Source organism: Centropristis striata, chromosome 1 (genome assembly GCF_030273125.1).
Source record: "Centropristis striata isolate RG_2023a ecotype Rhode Island chromosome 1, C.striata_1.0, whole genome shotgun sequence".
In the NCBI taxonomy this organism is placed as follows: domain Eukaryota; kingdom Metazoa; phylum Chordata; class Actinopteri; order Perciformes; family Serranidae; genus Centropristis; species Centropristis striata.
In genome coordinates this window covers 35,623,058-35,645,080 of record NC_081517.1, presented here as the reverse complement: position 1 = coordinate 35,645,080, position 22,023 = coordinate 35,623,058, and the positions used below count along the sequence as shown (strand labels likewise).

At 40.0% G+C, this 22,023-nt stretch overlaps 1 protein-coding gene across 2 annotated transcripts in view; it reads right to left on the bottom strand.

Moving 5' to 3' along the window:
- Window positions 1-349: 349 nt before the first annotated feature.
- The window catches only part of LOC131976994 (myosin-9-like), a 32,247-nt gene continuing 10,573 nt past the window's right edge, over window positions 350-22,023 (bottom strand). For both annotated transcript variants that reach the window (XM_059340237.1, XM_059340246.1), the window contains 36 exons: window positions 21,192-21,284; window positions 20,743-20,806; window positions 19,766-19,864; window positions 19,301-19,444; window positions 18,052-18,147; window positions 17,846-17,922; window positions 17,491-17,685; window positions 16,755-16,928; window positions 16,367-16,540; window positions 15,974-16,088; window positions 15,606-15,796; window positions 15,246-15,367; window positions 14,282-14,351; window positions 14,012-14,172; window positions 13,774-13,882; window positions 12,573-12,704; window positions 12,223-12,429; window positions 11,640-11,777; window positions 11,390-11,513; window positions 10,758-10,929; window positions 10,461-10,673; window positions 10,212-10,356; window positions 9,918-10,124; window positions 9,682-9,786; window positions 8,830-8,982; window positions 7,005-7,253; window positions 6,386-6,598; window positions 6,022-6,234; window positions 5,759-5,920; window positions 4,950-5,078; window positions 4,715-4,803; window positions 4,445-4,568; window positions 4,084-4,292; window positions 3,758-3,866; window positions 2,900-3,072; window positions 350-1,398 (listed from right to left, as the gene is read on the bottom strand). In XM_059340237.1, the coding sequence (XP_059196220.1) occupies window positions 1,290-1,398; window positions 2,900-3,072; window positions 3,758-3,866; window positions 4,084-4,292; window positions 4,445-4,568; window positions 4,715-4,803; window positions 4,950-5,078; window positions 5,759-5,920; window positions 6,022-6,234; window positions 6,386-6,598; window positions 7,005-7,253; window positions 8,830-8,982; window positions 9,682-9,786; window positions 9,918-10,124; window positions 10,212-10,356; window positions 10,461-10,673; window positions 10,758-10,929; window positions 11,390-11,513; window positions 11,640-11,777; window positions 12,223-12,429; window positions 12,573-12,704; window positions 13,774-13,882; window positions 14,012-14,172; window positions 14,282-14,351; window positions 15,246-15,367; window positions 15,606-15,796; window positions 15,974-16,088; window positions 16,367-16,540; window positions 16,755-16,928; window positions 17,491-17,685; window positions 17,846-17,922; window positions 18,052-18,147; window positions 19,301-19,444; window positions 19,766-19,864; window positions 20,743-20,806; window positions 21,192-21,284 (5,259 nt within the window). In that variant the 3' untranslated portion in view covers window positions 350-1,289. The remainder of the gene's footprint in view (window positions 1,399-2,899; window positions 3,073-3,757; window positions 3,867-4,083; window positions 4,293-4,444; window positions 4,569-4,714; window positions 4,804-4,949; window positions 5,079-5,758; window positions 5,921-6,021; window positions 6,235-6,385; window positions 6,599-7,004; window positions 7,254-8,829; window positions 8,983-9,681; window positions 9,787-9,917; window positions 10,125-10,211; window positions 10,357-10,460; window positions 10,674-10,757; window positions 10,930-11,389; window positions 11,514-11,639; window positions 11,778-12,222; window positions 12,430-12,572; window positions 12,705-13,773; window positions 13,883-14,011; window positions 14,173-14,281; window positions 14,352-15,245; window positions 15,368-15,605; window positions 15,797-15,973; window positions 16,089-16,366; window positions 16,541-16,754; window positions 16,929-17,490; window positions 17,686-17,845; window positions 17,923-18,051; window positions 18,148-19,300; window positions 19,445-19,765; window positions 19,865-20,742; window positions 20,807-21,191; window positions 21,285-22,023) is intronic.

The following is a 22,023-nucleotide window of genomic DNA, read 5'->3' as shown; positions in this document are numbered from 1 at the left end:
TCCTATGCCTATTTTTTTTATCAATAAAGAAATATGATCATATTTCTTTGATAAAAAATAGGCATAGGAATATAATTCAAACTAATATTGGGTTGTTTCGATAGGATATCTCAAACTATTATATTTCCAAATCATGTATTTTATTGTGTATCACCTATCACCTATAAAAAAAATAATTCTTTAGAAGGGTTCTTTTCACAGCCATATGGACAGAAGGAATGGTAACCGTCTCAATATTGACTTTGAATATTTTTTAGTTAAAAGACAGACCTGAAAAAATATAGATGCATCCTTTAAGCAAACAACTTTTCAAATTGAGTCAACTTGGACAAAAGACGAGAACGTCTGATGCATTTGATATTGTGTCAATTTATTGTATTTAAGGCATTTGATAAAATATAGATTAGCCTTAAAATATTGGCATCAATAGGACCTGTAATTTGTTTGATAATACAGTGTTAGGATATTAAATGTAATCTAAAATATGCATGAAAACATTCAGAGGCTAATGTGCTAATAGAAAATCCCCTCTGCTGTGCAAAGCATAGCGCAGGACGTCAAACAGTGAGAGCTACTACACGATGACCCACCACCAACAAGCAATGAAGTGTAAAACCAGTGAAAAATGTTACATCAACCAAACTATTATAGATGAATATATGATATTTGTACCAACATTTCTGCATTTAGACTACACCAAACAATCTGATGGATCTGATGAACCAAACAATCTCCATTCGCGTGTTCATTTAGTCTGTGTTGGCATTGTGCAAAATTGGTTGAGGTAAGAACGTGAAAGGATGACACAGTGATAGGAAAACATACAGTACAGATTCATACTGACACTAGCAAATGTGAACCACAGCTTGTAACTGCATCAAGAACCATATGTGTGTGCAAAACCAGCATAAAATGTCCAGTGTTCTTCCCAATAATGGTACGGTAACAGCACCTAAACCTCAAGCATGAATAAAATGAAACTGCAGTGGCTTGTTACAAGCGCAGTATTCTATGATATACCCAATGAGTAGAAAAATAGACCATGAAAAGTATGTGTAAAGTCTTAGAAAAACACCACTCACATTCAATGAGATGAATACAAATATTTGGCCAAATATGAATGTTTTATATGGAAAGTGACAATAAGGCTATAAGATGAATGTGAAGGGGAATACAAGGCTAAATCCTCTCAGAAAAAGTCTTATTTGACAGCTTGCATGGCTAAATCTTTACTATATCTGCATGTTGACTGTGGTCATTTCACTATCTCCCTGTCGGCTGTCCTCCGTTCACTCCGCTGCAGGCTCAACAGCTTCAGGCTTCACGTCCATTTCCTCATCGCTGTCCAGGCCGGAGCGATTCATGGTACGCCGAATGTTGAAAGGTATATCCCCACGTCTTTAAAACAAACAAAAAATGGTTGAGTCACAGCCGGGTGCTGCACAAATACTAAACACAAGTAGAAAAGATGTGGCATGGTAATATTACATTTTTAAATAGGCCTACAAGAAGAACTTAAGGCAATGTATTACATAAGTCTTGATACCAGTGGTGGAATGTAACTAAATCCATTTACTTAATTACAATTTTGAGGAATGTGTACTTTACTTCAGTATTTCACTTTTATGTAACTTTATACTTCTACTCCACTACATTTTGAGGCAAATATTGTACTTTTTACTCCACTACACTTAGACACCAGCTTTAGTTATTTTCCAGGTTGAGAATTAACATTAAAAAAACATGATTAAATCATCTTATTATCTTATATTTTAAAATCATAACAGAGATAACAGTATATTAAAATGAGCCCTGTCAGTACAAATAATATATTTAGAATATAAAAAAAACAATCTGAGTGGGTTACTTTTAGTACATTTTGACGCTGGTACTTTTTGTACTTTCCCTTAAGTTTTGAATACAGGACTTTTACTTGTAGTGGAGTAATTTCCCAGTGTGGTATAAGTACTTTTACTACACTAAAATAAATCTGAAAACTGCTTGACACATATGTGTAATAGCAGTCCCTCAGAAAGTAAACAGTAAATGGTCCCTTCAGCAACTTTAAAGCACAATATGTAATTTTCTGCCGCGAGGGGTTTCTTAATCAAACAATAACAAACGCTACTGTTTCAATAAATCAAGCTGCAGCCTGTTGCATCTACTGTCAGCTTCTTCCAGTTAGGATTCCTTCATTGCTAAGGTGGGTTTTTTCCAGGAGCAGAGTCATCTGCAGACATCTTCTCCTCTCCAGAAACAATGGACCCCATGATTTAAACTCCCCAAAAACATTGAATAAAACAGTTTCATATTCATCATAAAGATGTCAGATAACACTGACACTAATGCACAAAGGGGATATAATACAATAGACTTGCGACCAAGCGGCCATTATCTTGATTAAAATTATTTTTTTGACATTTGAAAATTGTTGTCAAACATTTGTAATAATTAGACAAAAACATAACAAGTCAGGTAATTTTTTTTGGGACATTTTAAGCAAAAAGTTACATATAACACCTTTTCAGCAGCTGCTTTTTCAAAAGACCTTTCCTGTCCGGGTCATTTTTAAAATTTACATCCCCAGCATGCAATGTGGGCATTCCATCAAACATTTGCAGTTTCCAAGCCTAACCTGAGAACCCTGCTTAGACCACTCTGTTTTTCCAGACTTGACGGAGCTACTCCGGGGCCACAGAAGACACACAAACTGTTGTTTCACAGGCTTTAGTCTTACTCTTGTGACGAGTAACTCGATCTTCATGTGTAAGAATGTATGTAGATTCCCTTTAACTTTCAACTGTGAGATGAAAACTATTATGCACTTAAAAGAAAGGCTATTTGGCCCTTTGGATACATAAATGTAGGGTTAGTCTTCATTATGTAATGAAGACTCTACCTGAGCTTGCTCCTCAGAGTGCTGACTTCACGGTTCATCGCGTCTGCGGACTCGGAGGCATCATCCAGCTCCCTCTGCAGCTTCCTACGGTAGGCGTTGGCTCGCGTCACCTCCTCCTCCGCCTCCTCCAGCTGACGCTTCAGCTGGCGCATACGGCTGTTTGTCTTCTCCGCCTGCAGAGAGAGGGTTGACTTAGTGTGGCACACATACACACACTCACTCACAAAAACAACAAGACAACTATACAAGCAGATAAAGTAAGGATTCAAGTCAGGATTAAACTATGCAATCGACTCCTCAGTCCTCCCTTTCACCACCTGAACCCCACAACCCACCAGAAGGGTTTGAAAGGTATGTTTAGTTAAAAATCAATGAATTAATTAGAAATAGCCAAAAAATTACACCATTTATCATAGCCAGAAAGTGTTAAAACAGAAACTGTTGGATTTTCAAAGTTCTCCCGAGCATTGAATTAATCGTGTGATGAACGATTTTGTCATAAAAAAATAACTAAATCAAAGCTAAAAATAGAGAACATCACTTTATTCTAAAAAAAAACAAAAACAAACAAACATTTGCACTAATCAGATTTGACAAACTTTGACTGAACTGCAGGTCATTTACACAGACCAGAGAGGAGAGGACAAGACAGGTTGTAAAATTGTAAATAGTTCAATATCTAGAGCATGTGGAGAAAAATATATATTTTTGAGTTCTCTCTACTTCTAGTCATGATTGTGCCGTTTCCACAGAGGTGAAGGACTTTTCTATTGCAATTATTAACCCACTGAAACTGCCTGTGGTTCAGCGTGTTTGTTATCTGGAAATTTAAAGTAAAAGATCAGAGAGGAGGCTTACTTGGTCTTTGTATTGCTCCGTGTTGCGCCTCTCGTCATCAACCTGCAGCATCACCTCTTTCAGCTTCTTCTCCGTTCGCCTGACCAACCTGGAGGCCTGCTGGCGCTCCCTGAAATGAGCAGGAAGAGCAAATGCAGTGAGGAATCAGAATATAGTCCAAGAAAGAAAAGGAAATCTCTTGTCAAACAATTACAGCTACTATTAAAAAAAAAAAAAAAAAGAGGAAAGCGGAAATGGAGCAGCGATAACACATAAAGTTATGTTTTCTTTGATATATTGTGAAAACTGGATGGTATTTTCCAAGTGTCCACTGCACTGGCACTCACTTTGACTCCACGTCGAGCTGTTCTTCCAGCTGAGCGATCTTGGCCTCTAGGGTGGTGATGGAGGATTTATACTTGGACTTGATTGTGACCTCGAGCTCCTGCAGCTTAAGTTTCAGCTCCTTGTTCTGGCGATCCAGCTGGGAACGAGCCCCCTCCAGCCGCTGGGAGGTGCTGCGCTCTGTGTTCAGCTCCGTGGTCAGCTGGTCGGTCTAATGCCAGAAACGCACAGTGGAGAGGGATCGTTAGGGTGCTTTCACACCTGTTGTTGGGCTCATTTGGTCAGGACCAAGGAAAGGAAATACATTTTAAAAAGTCAGAGCGAACCAGACCAGAACACATCCGAGTTGCTGCGCGTCTGTACCTGCAGAGCCGTTCTCTTCAGTCGTTCGTTGACCATCTCGGTGTTGAGCTGCTCTTCCTCCAGCTCCTCCTCCAGCTGGGTGATACGGGCCTCCAGCCTCCTCTTCTCATCTGCTAGCAGAGAACTGGAAGCAACGAGTGAGGAAGAGGAGCGACAGTTAATGCACAGAGACAAACTTGTAGATTTCCTCTGTTGCTGTGAAAGTTGGATGCACTTGTATCTATATTTATGGGTGCATCATTTACTGAAACACTATCTTTTGGTGCGTACTTCTTGGTGTTGCTGCTGGTAACCTCTTCCTGGAGCTCGTCTCTCTCGCTCTGAACCTGTCTCTTGAGTCTCTCTGCTGTGGCCAGGTCCTGGACACAAACATATTACCAGTAAGTACATCAGAGACTGCAGAGGCTGCTGGGGCAGTTAGTGGGGAAATGTGGCAATTTTAGCTCTTTTTTTTTTCCCCCCAGTCTCATTTGTCAGAATCTGGAGTTGTTTGTCACTTCCATACCTCCTGGGCGTGCAGGGAGTCCGCCTCCAAGGCCTTGAGCTTCCTCTCGGTCTCTTTGGCCCCATTGACGACTTCGTCTCTGGACAGACGCAGCTCATCCAGCTCTCTCATCTGCTCTTTCATCAGCGCCTGGACAGCAGACATGCAGACAGAAGTTAGACACAGGGCATTGTGACAGGGTTTGCAAGTAAGTGTGTGACCACATTTTTCAATTAAAAATAAATAAATCAGGAAGGACAGGTGCTTTAATGACCAAATTGTAATATTCTTACGATAGAAATGAATGATATGTTCCAATAATCTAATTGTATGCATCTGTAAAAACAACAGCAGTGTCTGTAAATGCATCACTAATTGTAATCAAGTGATATAGAATTATTTTCCATAATGATCAAGTTTATTTTTATACTCATACCTGTGAGATTTTAAATGCAGGACTTTTACTTATAATAGAGTATTCTAGTGGTAATACTTTTTCAAAAATGTTTTAATTTAGTTTGATATCTGAGCAGTTCTTCCATCACTGCCGAAATTTTATTGTATGATTAATTGACAAATATGTAAATGCTGTCAAAAACATTAATTGCTGTAAGTTGTAATATAATATTATAAACAACACTACTACTACAAGACCTGTCAACAAATTTGGAAGTAACATAAGGCTTCTTTTTTTTTCCACTTGTCTTTGTTTCCACTCATTTTAATTCAGTCAATCAAGTGATTCAATTATGGATCAACCAGAAGAGCCAGGCTCACTTTGACAATCGTTTGCACGCGTGTGTGTGTGTGTAAGTGAATGCCTATTTTACCTGCAGTTTTTTCAGCTGTTTGAAAGCATCATCGCGGCCCTTGTTGGCAGCGTCGATCTGGACTTCGAGCTCTCCCAGGTCCAACTCCAGTTTCTTCTTGGACGAGAGTGCCTGAGAACGCTGCCTGCGTTCATCTTCCAGCTCAACCTCCATCTCACGCACCTTAAGGAGAGAAAAAAATAACATTTATTGGTTTTGATTTGTGATTTAGTCAATCAAACATCTGTATGCTAAAATTTAAGGTTTAGGTTTTTCTTTCGTACCTGTTTAACGAGCTGTTTCCTCCTCTCCTCTCCCTGCTCGTCTCTGGCCTGCAGGTCTCGGTCAAACTGGGCCTTCATGGCCTGCATGTTGACCTCCAGACGCAGTTTGGCGTCCTCGGTGGCCTGCAGCTCGTCCTCCAGCTCCTCCAGCTGAACTCTCATCTCCTCCAGCTGCTGCTCCATGGCACGCTTTGACCTCTCCAGCTCATGAACCTGCAGAGGTTTTGACATTTGTTTTAACTGCTGAGGGCAATGATGCAATCTTTATTGCTTCGATGAAACAGAAATTGAAAAACCAGTGCCTGATCCAACCCAAACCAGTTGATCTCATTCCCGCTCTCCATGCACCCGTGTTTTCTCTTACACTCTTGCCGACGTCATCCTTGGAGGAGACCAAATCTTCCATCTCAGCCTTGAGCATCTTATTGGCCCGGTCCAACTCGTCTTTAACGTCTGACATGGTCTCCAACTCTCTGGCCAGTGTCAGTGCTCGGGTTTCCTTCTCCCTGGCCTCAGCCTCTGCCTTGTCGCGCTCCTCTGCATACTGAGTAGAAATAGTTTTCTCTTCGGCCAGCATCTAGGGAAAGGAGAGACCAGCAGAGGTAGTTAGGAGTTTACATCACACTGAAAACATTTTTTTAAAGTAAATGGAAGTGACATTCAGTGGTGAAATGAAACTGTGCATCCGAGATTGTTTGACAAAATTTTTTGTCTTAACAGCTGCCAAAATTTCAGATTGAAGATTTTCTTTGTCGTTTTCTTTTCCTATTTTGTCATGGTTATGTCACATAAAAAAGTTCAGTTGTCCCTTTGGCAAAGCTATTGCAAATGTTATTTCTCCCAAATTCTATATTTCATATAGAACTATATATTATTTGTTTAAAATCAGTTTAATTTCATCAAACTGTCAAATAAAGAAATCACTAAAAGGCTGCTTATTTTTTGTCTTTGTCAGCAGCTTGTTTATGCACAGAGCACAGTACCTGGTCAAACTTCCTCTGCTTCTTCTCCAGGCCGGAGACGATCTGCCGCAGGTGGTCCTGGTCCACTATGAGGTCATCCAGCTCCTGCTGCAGACGGGTCTTTGTCTTGTCCAGTTTGTCGTAGGCAGCGGTCTTCTCCTCAAGCTGCTGCATCACGCTGTCCAACTCCCTTTGGATTTTCTTGCGACCCTCCTCTGCCCCCTCCAGGGACGACGCTTCCTGGTCCAGCTTCTTCTTCAAGTCTGCCATCTGAAGACGTACAAGAAAAGAGAATGATATGTGTGCAAGTCGCGGGACATGGACTCCTAATGAATTCTCTAAAATTCCTACTAGAACAATTTTAATGGAATACCACTTAGAGTCACTACATGTAACTTGGGGCATCAAATCAATCGCCCCCAACTTGTCTGACATCACAACAATAGCACACATTATGAATGGTACCTAAGAAGGCAATATACAGGTGAAATAATTAGAATATCATAGAAAAGTTTATTTATGTCAGTAATTCAAATCAAAAAGTGGAAACAACACATATAGATCCATTACACACAGAATGAAACATTTCATGTCTTGATTTGTTAAATTTCCTGTAATTATAATGACAATGGCTTACATTTAATGAAGAGCTAAAATTCAGTGTCTCAAAAAAAGTATATATTACAAAAGACTAATTTTAAAAAGTATGTTTAATATGGAAATGTTAGCCTCTGAAAAGTATGTCCATCTATATGCACTCAATACTTGGTTGAGGCCATTTGACTTGAACTACTGGAAATTGACTTTTCCATGATATTATTTATTGAAATGCACCTGTAAAGTACATTTGCCTGTTCATAATTAGATAATGAAATATTTGCATTCATATCAAACACAAAAGTATAATAAAATAAAAGGTAAAATGGCACCCGTTACCTTACGTGTCATTATTTTCTCCTCAGTTCTTTTTTTTTTTTTTTTTTTTTTTAACTTTTCTGTTTGGTTTTCATTGACACATAATAAATCAAATATACACATTCAGACATTCATATATACACAAACAAATAAGCAATCAGGAAACCAGCAGGACTTACACTAAAACATCATGAGGCACAGTGTGGGTTATGTTAAATGGGTAGTAGAGGGGGAAGGCTAACCATTCTTATTGTATTAATAAAGACATGACAGGACTCCACCGCTTAGTAAAGATGGACTTTTTGAGCTCCTCAGTTCTTTTTATATATACACAAACACACACATACGCATGTGCATCTCAATACATTAGAATATCATGGAAAAGTCCATTTCAGTAGTTCAAGTCAATAGATGGACATACTTTTAAGAGGCCAACATTTCCATATTAAACATACTTTTAAAAATTGGTCTTTTGTAATATTCAATGTTTTTGGGAGACAGAATTTTTAGGTCTAAATGTAAGCCATAATCATTATAATTAGAAGAAATTAAATAAATTAAGACATGAAATGTTTCACTCTGTGTGTAATGTGTTATTTCCACTTTTTGATTTGAATTACTGACAAACTTTTCTATGATATTCTAATTTATTGAGATGCACCTGTACAAGAAGGCTACATTGCTGAAAATTCAACTGTTGTACACTTGCAAAATAAACATCTTTTTTTTCCCACGGTCACACGTTTTTTGGTTTATATTTGGCGTTTTGCACCTGGAAGGAAACCGAAGTTGGAAATATCAACTCAATTCAAAAATCAATGTTAAAGATCTGAGAAAACACTACAGTGTCAATAACTGTTGTTGTGAACTGTGAGACAAAGATGAGGATTTTATTTAAGTGCACAGACAGAGTGTGACAATGAGCACCGACCTGGGCCTGCAGACTGGAGACCTGCTTCTCCACGTTCTTCTTGCTCTCTTCCTCCTCCTCCAGCATCTCCCGCAGGTTGTTCTGTTCGTCCTCCATCTGCCTCAGGCGGCTGGAGAGAGACAGCTTCTGACGGGTCTCCTCTTCAAGCAACTCCTGCACGTATAAGAAGAAAAAAAACCCCTTTGAAATCTAGTTCACTCTTTTACAAGTTTGTAAAAGTTGCCTAAATACATCCTAATATAGACCATTTGTGACCATTATAAACAGCTCCTCGCTACTCTGGCACACATAACTGTCTACTGCACTTAAAACTAGATAAATTCAGGTTTATTTGCCATTTTAAATTTTATTGTGAACATGTAAAAGGAAAATACTATCATGCAAACAAGCAAAAACAACTTGAAATTGTGACAAGCTTAATACAAAATAAATAATAAAACACTGGATAAATCAGTTTACATGTCCGAAAAGGAGAAGGGAAATGCTTCACACTGATAAATTTGAGAAAATGTGGCATCGGTTCCTGGACGATAATTTATCTAAGCTTTTAACCTCCTCATATGTAACTTGCAGACCTATAATCCCTTCTTTGACAAACTGCATCAATTAATCTCAAGTTTTTATCTTAAATTACATTCTTAAGCAACCAGACCTTATTTTATTATTCTTTTTGAATCCTGTCATTTTATTGATTTCTACAACTTTTTGCTCTGTTAAACTGAAAAAAACATTAAACACTTGGCCATAATTACATATCAATTGATTAATTGACTATTTTTTTCAGCTTTATTTAAGATCAGACAGACCTGAGTGCATTGGACATCATAAACACGTATGCAGTCGCGTTTGTACCTGTGCATCCTGCAGCTGAGACTCTGTCGAAGAAAGGTCTTTGCTGGATTTGATGTTCTTGCCCTCTGCTTCACTCAGGAGGCCGTTCACGTTGTCGAGCTCCGACTAGACACCAGATGAAGATAAAATGAATCATGGACAGTTAAAATCAGCCCGTCCTCATCAAAACATAATCACCAACTGTCCTCCTTTACTTCCAAGTCTCTCAGTAAATCCCCTCTCTGTCCACACTGTACCTGCAGCTTTGTATTCTTGTCGGTCATCTCCTGCCTCTGTCGTTCGCTTTCTCCAAATTTGACCTGCAGTTCTTGGACCTGAGCTTCGGCCTTCTTGCGACGGTGTTCAGAGTCTGTCTTTCCTTGTGTCAGAGTCTTCATCTCGATCTGCAGCTCGTTCCACTCACTCTCCAGGGCCTGCTTGGCTTTCTCCACTGACACCTTGTTCTGCAGGAGGGGCACACATGACGCATGTTACTGGTGTTATTGAGATGTTTGTAGAGCACTGAACATCTGACCACTCGGTGTCATTACCCTCTTGGCCTGTTCCAGCTGCTCATTGAGCTCATCGAATGTCTGGTTGTGTTTCTGTCTCATGTCGGCCATCTGCTGCTCGTGGAGCTTTGTCTCTTCTTCCAGATTCTTCTTGAGAATGTTGACCTCTGCCTCACGCTTGGACCTGGAGAGATAGAGTGAGGAAGTGAGTGAACAAAGAGGAGGACAGAAGATAATAAAATATCTTCCCAATCATGTTGCCCTCAGAGACCGAGGGTTGAACGTTACCTGAGATCCTGCTGTGCTGCTGTGGTGTCCAAAGTGTCCTCCAGCTCCGTCTTGAGGGCCTCCAGCTCCTCTCCCAAGTCCCTGCGGTGTTTCTCAGCCTTGGAGCGGGCCTGCCTCTCCAGCTCCAGATCCTCCTGCAGCTCAGAGATCTGAGCCTCCAGCTCTCGGATATTCTTCTGGGCCGTGTTCTTGGCTGCAGCCTCCTCCTCGATCCTGAAGGTGATATGAAGAGGAGGGATGAGATCGACATACAGGTGACAGTGCAAAATTTAAAAAACATTTTCATTTTTATTTAACCTGGCCAGTGCAGCAAGGAGCTCCTCCTCCTTCTTAGCCAGCTGAGCTCGGAGTTCTTCGATCTGAGCCTGCAGGTCTGCGATCTGGTCGTGGAGCTCAGTGGAGTCTCCCTCAAGTTTACGACGGTTCTTCTCCAACTCCTGACGGCTTTTCTCCTCTTTTCTTAGACGATCTGTGCGTGAGAAGATAGAGAAACCCAAATTTGATATATATATTTATTTATATGAACACAGAGGTGTCAGAAAAAAAAAAAACGTCAAAAACGTCAAAAAACATTTTTGACGTTAACACATCCAATTTCAGGCTCTCATGCCACCCGAACAACTAAAAGACATATAAAGCCACTCCTTGATAAAAAAAAATATATAATAGCTGTATACAGGTGAATATAGCTGCCTTTGCATTCCCTCAACAATACAGCCCATACTTTGGATCATTAACATAACAAAGAGCATTGTTCAAGGAGATTGGTTTGGACACCTGAGAGAGCAAAAAAGCCTAAAAGTGAGAATTTCACAACAAAAATTAACAAATTTATGCACAGGAATAATAATAAGTGCTTCGAAATTGATCTTGGTTTTTATTATCAGGACAAAGTTAATAATGAAATGCACAAAACAACAGATACTTGCCCTCCAAATCTGTGATCATTGCTTCATGTTTATTCTTGAGTTTCTGGAGGCTCTTGGACTTCTCTTCTTCCTCGGCCAAGTTGGTGGTAAACTCCGAGATCCTCTCCTCCATCTGTTTCTTCTCCTGAGGTAAAAAAAAAACAACACGAGAAAAAATGAGTGTTTGTCCCCATTTTCACTGGAACATTGGCTGGATGTAAATTAATCAGTGCTGAAAGCAGGTGGGCCGAGTTAACATGTTGTACGAGACCTTGTTGAGCTTGTTGTTCTGGTCGTCCAGCACCATGATGTCCTCCTCAAACTTCTTCAGCTTGGCGTCAGTGGTGACCTTCTCCATCTGCAGTTTCTGTCTGGCTCCTTCCTCCTCGTCCAGCTGCTGCTCTAGGTCCTGGATCAACAACACAAAAAATATTTATGCAATGTTTTCGCCAGTCTTTCAACCACAAGCATTTAGGCTTTTTGGTTCAGTGTTTTTTACTCCAGCATATCGATTAGCATTAATGCATTGATAGTTGTCTTACTATTCTCTGGTACAGACATTATGAACAAAGTAGCCAGGTAGTGCCAGAAGAAAAAGAGATACAATGTGTCCAAACTGATATTATCTAGCTAGAAAACGATATGAAAGAAGGGTATAAAGCTACAAATGTATTGATACGTTGCACTATAAACTGGTTAGAAAACAATATGAAAGATGAAAAATGAAAAATGGCAAATGCAGCTTACTAAAGTTAGTGAAATAATTAAATTGTGTTGCATGAGACTGATTATATTTGAATATCATCCTGTAATTAGTTGCATGAAAATTCTGTATCTTGCAGGACTAAACTGACCGTGATGTTCTGCTGCATCTTTTTTCTCTCTGTTTGCATCTGGGTGACCCGCTCTTCTTCTTCATCCAGGCGAGACTCCAGATCGTGCAGGATCTCCTCCAGCTCCTGCTTCCTGGTGGCCAGACGGGATCTCATCTCCTCGGCCTCGGCACACAGCTCCGTCTCTGCCTGCAGCTGCTCTTGGAGAGCCAACTTCTCAGCGTTCAGCTACAACAGAAGGTCAGAGTCAGACTGGATTATTGCATCTGGGAGATGCATCAGACTTCTGACCGAACATAAATCTACAAATTAATTAAAACACAAATTAAACAGATGTTTCATTACTCCATTGATATTAAAGAGACTCCTACCTGTTGCTGCTTGGACTCGAATTCTTGGAGCTGCTGCTCAGCGTGCAATTGTCTCTCCTTCACCTTGACCAGCTCCTCCTCTTTGGCCAGCATCTCGTCCTCCTGCCGAGTCACCTGCAGCAGAGGCTTCACCTAGAAGCAGAAAAATAAGAAAACATTTTTTTATTACCAGTAGAGCAGCTTCAGTACATTAAAAGGTGAATAAAAATGTTTGACTGAGAAGTTAATATTTCACAAAAAATGGTATGTAGTCAAAGAACAGAGGGAGTTCTATGCTGTGCAGATTGTAAAGGCCCTTGAGGCAAATTTGTGATGTTGGATTATATTAATGAACTGACAATAAAAAAAAAAATCTAGTAATCCACACCTACAGCTAAAGCCTGAGAGTTGGACCCAATTTGACATTGGAATTTTAAAATAGAACATTTGAACTGTTGAAGTAGACAGAGTTGGAAATATGAGTAGCTTTATAGTTTACCTATTTATGTGCTATTAATTATCAAGGTGGTTAGCACTCTTGCCTCGCAGCAAGAGGGTCACTGGTTTGACTCTGGCCTGCGGCTTTTCTGTGTGGAGTTTGCATGCTTTCCCTGTGTCAGCGTGGGTTCTCATCGGCTACTCCAGCTTCCTCCCACAGTCCAAAAACATGCACTCAGGTTAAATTGGTGACTCTAAATTGCCCGTAGGTGTGAATGAGAGTGTGATTGTCTTTTTCCATGTGTCAGCCCTGTGACAGTCTGGAGACCTGTCCAGGGTAACCCCGCCTCTCTCCCAATGTCAACTGGGATCAGCTCCAGCCCCCCGTGACCCGAGTGCGGATAAATGGTTAAGGATAATGGATGAATAATTATCAAAAGGACCTTTTTTTTATTATGGAGCTTTTATATTTTACAAAAAATAGGCAGGCGTGCCAGTTGAATCTGAGATTTGATTAATGGCAGCACAAAAAAAGTCACTGCTCAGCTTCGTCCCAGATTCACAATAATACAGTAATAACTTATAAACAAATTTTGTCTGAACAGGAGTATTAGCAGCGACTTTTTGTTAAAATACCTAAACAAATAAAGACAGGGTGCTACATATTAAGCTAGATACTCGTATTGATACATTTTGATAGTTACAATAGTAACCATGGTTTAATTACAGCTTGTGTAAATCTTTTGTGACACAGGGATGGAAGGAAATTTCATTAATCTCTTACTTTGGTGAAAAGTCTCCACCACTGCCAGTTCCTGAGTTTGAGGTAAGCAGCACAGTTCCTCTGGATGACTTTCATGGCAGTCAGCTGCTGCTGTCTCTTGGTAAATGCTCTGCAGGTAAAAAAAAGAAAAAAAAAAGAAGAGTAAATAAAATATTTGTCTGAAAGGGTGTTCTCTCATGTGCAGAAAAAATATTTAAAAGAATATATAGAATTCAAAATATTTAGTAATCCTCCATACTTGCGGGCTACATATCCGCGGCACCAGGCCTGGAAGCTGATGATCACGTCAGTGATCTTCATGTCTCTCTCCTCCTCCAGGTGGGCCAGGACTCCAGCTCTGAAGAACACTTTACTCTGACCGACACGGTACAGGTTCGGGTCCAGCTCCAGAGCTTGGATCTGACAAGAGGAAGACATGAAGTGACTCAGTTTTGAAGCCTCTGATGGAGAACAGGGAGCCATGATGATGATGAACTGTTTGCTACTAAAGCTGAAGAACTGTATTTACCATGAGCACACAGGCTTGCTTGCCATCCATGAAGCCCTTTGGGATGGCATTTGGAGTGAGGATTTCATACCTGAGAGACAGACAAGCATTGAATTAAAATATTTGGATTGTGTAAACTTGTACTCATGTGATATGTTATTGTTTTTAATTAAGTTTTTATTTGGCTAATTTATACAAATACTGCAGTCTTGTTCCATCACAGACATATCAGTGTCTGTGTATATGCACCAATTTTTGTTGTTGTTGCAGAAAACAATGCTTGAGGTGATTAAGAAATAAAAAATGCAATGCCGCAAGGTGTGGGACCACTTCTCCAGAGATGGTGATGTAGTTGACAATGAAATTAATTTTATATAAAATATAATATGTATAACAATGTTTGATATTATTTAGACAAGTTAATTGTTTAAGAAAGAAGCTGTTGCAAAGTCAAATCAGTGCACAGGCCACATCAAAAAGATCTTTTTTCATTCCAGCTCAGAAAATGTGCTCATCTTGGCTAATAAAAATCGGTAATCAGTGGATCATTCAAGTCTAAAATCGGTATCTGCCTCAAAAATCCAGTTTTAGTCAGGCCCTACTTTTCATACTTATTTGTTTTTTTGCTCCTAAGTTCGTTTCACACACTGCAAGAATACAGCTGAGCAACAATTTAATGTCACACAAACGTGTAAGTCAGCCAGTATATACAGTCATATATACATATACATATTTAAATGCATAGGATTAATATTACTGCCTTATCTAAGAAATAAAAATAGAAATAGATCTCATTAGAATCAATTTAATTGCAAACAATATGTTTTGTTTGAAAACGCTCTGGTGGGAGAATGATTACTTTAGAAGGTGAGAACATGAGACAAAAAGGGGGGGGAATTAATCTTTATGTATTTAATTGTCTTTATAAAATGCATATTGTAAAAAAAAAAAAAAGAAAGAAATAAAGTTTGTTGGTGTTCGTCACCTCTGTCTGAACTCCTGGAAGACGATGCGATTGGGGAAGCCCTGTCTGCAGATACGAATCCCCTCCAGGACTCCGTTACACCTCAGCTGGTCCAGAACCAGGTGGGGCTCCAGTTTACCAGCCTGAAGAAGAAACAAATAAATTCAGCAACTATCATTTCATTTAGTTAATCTTAGCTGAATTGATCCTCTAAAGACAGGGGGTGTCTTGTCTAATACATCATGTGTTCTTCACTGGTGGAGCAGCATTAATCTCTCTTTTTGTGCCTTGTACAAGCACCAGTATGTACATCAGCAGTTTAATATTTATATTTATTGCTCCTTCACTTGTAGCACACAAGTGCCGTTCTTTCTTCTGTACCTTCTTCTCGTGGTTGGGGATGATGCAGCGGACGAAGTTGGGGTTTGTGTTCCTGAGCGTGGTCATGAGGTTACTCAGTTGCTCCTTGTACAGCTGGCTCACGGTGCGGAACATGCCCTTGCGGGTTTTGAACGCACCGTGCATGGAGTCCGACATCCCCGCCACCTTATCCATGCCGAGAATACGGTCCACTGGGAGGACACGGAGAAGGTGGGAAACAATCTTGTAAATGTGACTTGAATAAAAATCAATCCCAAGTTAATGAAGATAATGAAAAGATTTAATGTCACACATTTAACATGCTGATAAAAATAACTATCAGCTGTATGCATTATGAGATTTTTAATAAACTCAGTTCCATCACTTACTGTCTCTCCACAGGTCAGCAGTGAATTTGTCTGCAGAGTGGTTGAGCAAAGTGGCCACACATTCATTCAGAGGATCCATGTTCTTCATCAGCCACTCGTCTGCTTTGTAGTCCACCTGCACCGCCAGAGGAGAGTCACGTTATAACGTCGAACTGGTGGATGAGGTCACTGTCAAACTGTTGTTACTCTAAGTTAATGATGCTTGATGTATTTAGTATTATAGTATTTACAACACAGACATAATTTACGGTTTCAAGACTTGTTGTCACTTTTTTTTGTATGCATCTGTGTGCTGTTATTTTAGGTACTATAAGTACACTTTGATGACAGTACTTCATTATTAATTTAAAAAGTCACAAATTCATCAGTACAAACAAAGTTATGGTAAGTGACCTTTCCAGCGTAGTGCATAATGCAGAAATCTACGTCATCCTTGAGTTTCTTGGGTTTCTGGAACTTGGGATGTGTCCCCTGCTCCAGAACCACCTTCTCCACAAAACTCTTGTCTGTGGCTTTGGGGAACCAGCACTCTTCATCCAGCAGAGCCAGGATGCCTGGAGGACTGGCCTGGGATGAACAGAGAAAAGAAACAAACACACTTCATTCTGCAATTCAATCGTGTATGAGCAACAAACATGCCTCAGTGCGTTTTACCGTTTTTTGCAGAATATACAGTGACTTCTGCAGAAGAGTCACTTCAGGTCGAGACACGTTGTCAGTGGCATTTTTATGATTCCTGAGAAGGTGTAGTAATAACAATGATAATTATAATAACCCTTACATGTTTTTCAATGAGGTCGATGCAGGGCTGCAGGTCAAGGCCGAAGTCAATGAAGCTCCACTCGATGCCCTCCCTCTGGTACTCCTCCTGCTCCAGGATGAACATGGTGTGGTTGAAGAGCTGCTGCAGCTTCTCATTGGTGTAGTTGATGCACAGCTGCTCAAATGAGTTCAACTGTAAGAGAGAATCAGAGAAACCATTACTCAAATGACAAAAATTAAAATAGACAACTGTTTTCCCAGAAACCTTCCAGGCTTGTAAAGACACTGCTACTACAAAATGCTCCTAATGTTTAACTCTGCCTTCTTTTGGAAGCATTTTCACTTTCTGCATCATCTGCTGGTTTGATGATACTGCTCAGGCATCAGAAAAAGACTGCCAGCAAACTGCTCGGGATTATAGAGAGTATAGAGACTGAACTAACTTCATTTTAGGTAACCAGACTTTGCCTTCTTATTCATGGGGATGTATGGCATGTGAAATGGACATTTTGTCATAATGCATAAAAGACAGTTTTGAGTGCTCCTTACTTCTAGTCATGATTGTGCGGTTTCTATCAAGGTGCAGGAATAGTAAAATGTGACTGGAGCAATAAAACGCCCTGAAACTGCTCGGTTTAAACAGACTCCTGTAATGCTGACACGAACAAATGAGTTGCTGAGCCCCGTAGAGTGCTCTGTGTGATTACAGAGTTAAGATGCATAACCATCAATCTGCCAAGCTCAAGACATCTCACCTCAAAGATCTCAAAGCCAGCGATATCAAGGATGCCAATAAAGGAGGCTCCCTGTCTCTTGGTCTTGTCCAGCGCCTTATTGATCCTCATGACCAGCCAGCGGAACATCCTCTCATAAGAGGCTTTGGCCAGCGCTTCGACTGCAAACTCAGCCTGCTCCTGGGTCTGTGCCTTCTGGACATAGTCCCTGCCAACCTGAAGGAAGAAAATGCTCCAGAGTCATCCTGCTGTGATACTAAAAAAAATCTTGTTCATTTATTTGGGGGTGAAGAAACAAAAATCAAACGCCTGTCTGGGTGTAAACTTTTTATATTATTGAAAGCGAATGAAGCAATCATGTATTGATTATGCAGACCTTGATTCTGGGGGACAGGATGGCTCGCGTGAACTCGGTCACATTGATGCTCAGCAGGTGACACACTTTCTGTGCAGCTGGAGGTGAAACATGGAGGATGTAAAGGATGAATGTTTGAGCAAATGAGTGAGACAGACAGCATGCACAGAGGAAATGATGATGATGATGATGATGATAGTGGTATTTGTCTGTGTGAATGTGTGTACCAGTGTCGTCGGGCATGGAGGCCTGGTCAGAGTGACGCTCCTTCTTGAAGCTCATGTTCCCCATCTGCAGCACGGCCGACACCACCTTCAACAAACCTGTCAAACAGACAGAGGAGGTCAGCGTTACATTTGATAAACTCTTAAGGATTAAAGATAGAAAAAAAAAAAAATATTTCAAAGTTTTCAAAGATTATTCCACAAATTCAGGAATGTCACTCTAGTTGTTGCAGCTTATAAATAAATATGGATGTGTTTATTTTCAACAATTTCTTAATGAACTAATCAAAAACGAAAGAGGTTTTTGATGAGCAAAAATGCAGACATTTGCCGGTTCCATCTTCTAAAGTGTGAAGTTTGTATGCATTCTTGAGCTCTAACAAGTGTGTCGAGTGCATTTCCTTCCTCATAACACTTTTGCAAAGCAAGAGCTCTTCTCATTTTAAATCTTCCTCTCTCCCTTGTCCTCTCTCCTACTGACCCAGGAATCAATGCCAGCATGTCATCTTAAAAGGATGTCTCAATTCCTTGAATGCATCTTGAGAAGCTATGAGCGAAGATGCACAGATGTATCCTGTAGAAGTCTTTTATAACAACTTTACCAACTCAAGAAAATAGAACGTTAATCATCATCTTGTAAAGCTTAGAGTGGATACAGCCGCTTTTTGTTTGTACATTCAAAAACAGACATATGTACTGTTTTGATTGAAAAATAAGCTCTTAAAAGTCTAGGTTTTTACTCAAGAAGTTTCAAGAAAATTTTGTGAAAATAAACAAATTAATCAAACAGAGCTACGAGCAGAGACAGCTGTAGGCGGGACAATGACATAATAAATCATTTGCATAGTTTTAAAACAACCCTTTTTTGTTTGTTTGTTTGTTGTTGTTGTTGTTTTTGTCCACTTCCCTTTCCCGTCTCTTCCACTCCCATCTCAGGGAGGGACGGACTGAGATGTGAGGAAAGGAATTGAGAATGTTCAAACTGAGAAATGAGAAGAAGTGGTGCATGTATTTTAAATTCTGCAATGTTTACTAGCTTACGGTCTTCTTCTTCACTGCCTTTGCTGTGTTTCTTGGAGCATCACTGACACCTGTTGCTCAGTTGCATAGTGTGAAACCGTTTGCAGGAATGTGTGTTGTGTCACCTGCATGTGCATCCTTGTGCACGAGATAAACAAAACGGGGATGAATTCTTAGGAAAACAGCTCCATGTATCGGTGTTATACGTCTAAAACAACGAGATGATACGTACCGGTTCTTTCTTCCTCTGGGATGCTCATGATCTGAAATGCATCCATGGTCTCAGTGAACAGGTCTGTGTCCTGCTGGCCGGGTATCGTCATGTTTCCGTTGGACAGGAAACGATATTTGCTGAAATCCTCCAGACACAACTCGGCTGGATGGCGAAAGAGAGTAGCAAACTGTTTAGTGAAAATCAACCATTTCAACAGACTTGGAAATCTGGCAGTACATTTGTAATGGTCCTGGCTAAACTCAGCACTAATGTACTGCAGACATGAATAACTGAATTTAAGTTTACTGAAACAGTTTTCAATGTTGGAAGACTTTCTGAATATTTAAAAATGGTTAATGTTTTGTCTCTTTTGGAACTTCAAGTCATGTTCAGCTATCAATAAACCCATTTTCTTTGGGCTATGTGATTAAAGCTGCAAAGAGTAGCAGTTTGATTATTTCACATGATAGTAAAATGTCTCACCACGCAGCTTTTCCCCTGCTCCTGACAGCATGTAGTAGAAGACATGGAAGCTCCTCTCATCTTTAGCTTGTCTGATGGCTCGAGACTTCTCCAGCAGATCTGTTGACATTTCAGTCAAGGACAAACATATGCAGCAGGACAACAGCACCAAAGCTGGATGAAGCCACCCCCGGCCGTTTTGTGTTAATGTGATTAAATACAGTTTCATACAACTAGGTTCAGGAACAAAGACCATGCCTCAAAAACACACTTCCACACAAAAGTAGGCAACCTAAGCACACCTGATTCATCGCCTTCCCCTCCGACTCTGGATTTTGGAGGAGAGGGATTGTAAAAACACTTTTTTTTCTCTCTATTCACTCTCTTTCTGTTTAATCACAAGAACCACTGGGACAATGATCCGTATCAGTGCATGAAGAGACAGCTCCCATACTCAGATTATTAACTCCCCTGGTTCCCTTCTGTCTTCCCGCCTTCACCGAATCATTGTCGATCTCTACTTCTAGCCGTACATTCCCCCAATGTCTCGCCACATCCCTTCATTGCCTCATCTTTCCATCCCACATCAACCCTTATCCTTTCATCCAGGACCTCCTACATCATCTCGGCTCTCCATCCTCAATGTGCATTAAACTTTTCTGAACTCAAATCTATAACTGTGTGGTCTTTGTTAGTGAATTTCTGATTGGTATGGTTGTATGCACTATTGACAATTAAAAAAACTGAAATGTAAAGGACTTAAAGTAACATGCACATGTGGAGTAATTTTAATATATTTTTGTCAGCTGATATTATGTTTACATATCTGTAAACAAATTTGCTGAATCAAATTACATACTAAATACAGCATGGACATTCTGACTGGTTTGGTCAATCTTGGTAAAATGGAGTTGGTAGAGAAGCTCATTATTGTCCTTTGCATGTTAATCATGCTCTTTACACAAGCAGTAAGTATCATATTCTCAAAAAAAGGATGCAAGTTTCAATGTTGGCTCCAACAATGTATCCGTTGACATCAAAGTTGATCCTGATGAATTTTCCCTAGAAGAGAAATCAAATAATTTTAATATGCAGCACTAATACTAATAATTCCGTTTTTGTAAGGTTGAGTTAAAACAATGACAGGGGGACTCTGGGTGCTTGCTACATGGAGGGAAGCTGAACAACATCTGCATATACTTCACAGAAAGGCCTGGAAATCCAATGCTCTTAACAACTTTGACACTTGCAGAGAGAGACACAAATGAGCTGTGCAAACTTGTGCTTATCAAAACCTTAAGGTGATACCTATAATATATAATGATAAAAAAAAATAAATAAATAAATTAAAAAAAAAAAAAAAAAATATATATATATATATATATATATATATATATATATATATAAATAATTGTATACATAAAAAAAGTTGTCCAGTGGTTCTTACGAATCTTGAGGAGTTGTCGTTTTTGACGGTCTTTGCGTTGCCGAAGGCCTCCAGGATGGGGTTGGCTTGCAGCAGCTGTTTCTCCAGTTCTCCCTAACAGAGAGGACACAGGATCAGAGACTGCAGCACAATTACACTTTATCATCACTCTGAACTGCTCATTAGTCAAGGAAGCACAGCTTTAAAGCATGCATTTTCTTGCAGCCCTGGCAAATAGCAAAGGTGGATTGTAACAGAGTACATTTATTCAAGAAGTGTAGTTTAGTTCCAATTTGAGGTATGTAGACTTAACTGGAGTACTTCCATTTTATTTTACTTTATTCTGCTACTTCTCTCTGCTACTTGAGAAAGATTTGATTTTACCACTAGAGATCTGATAATCATTCAGGTTGTGCATTTAAAAGAATTACCTCAGGGGATGTTATCATTGCACAATCAGCCACACACGCGCACACACACACACACACACACACACACACACACACACACAAGCTAATACTGAATCCCGCACATTCCAACACACACATACCAGCAAGCCCACTCAGGCACAAACACCCTGTAAAACATCCCTGTCCATGCAGGCACAAACAAGACGACACAAGACCGGTTAGCCAAGATCCCCCAGAGGAAATGCAACAAAAAAACCCAGAACAAGCTGTGTGCTACATAACAATGACACCAGATTGAGAATAAAAATAGCTGTTGGGTGGATACTGTCACCTGATGCCACTTTAAAACTAGAGACACACACACAGCAAGGTGTGTGTCAGCGTTTCAGACAAACCTCTGATAAAGTTACTGCTTCACTGCTCTGCTGTGTCGCTGGGCAAAT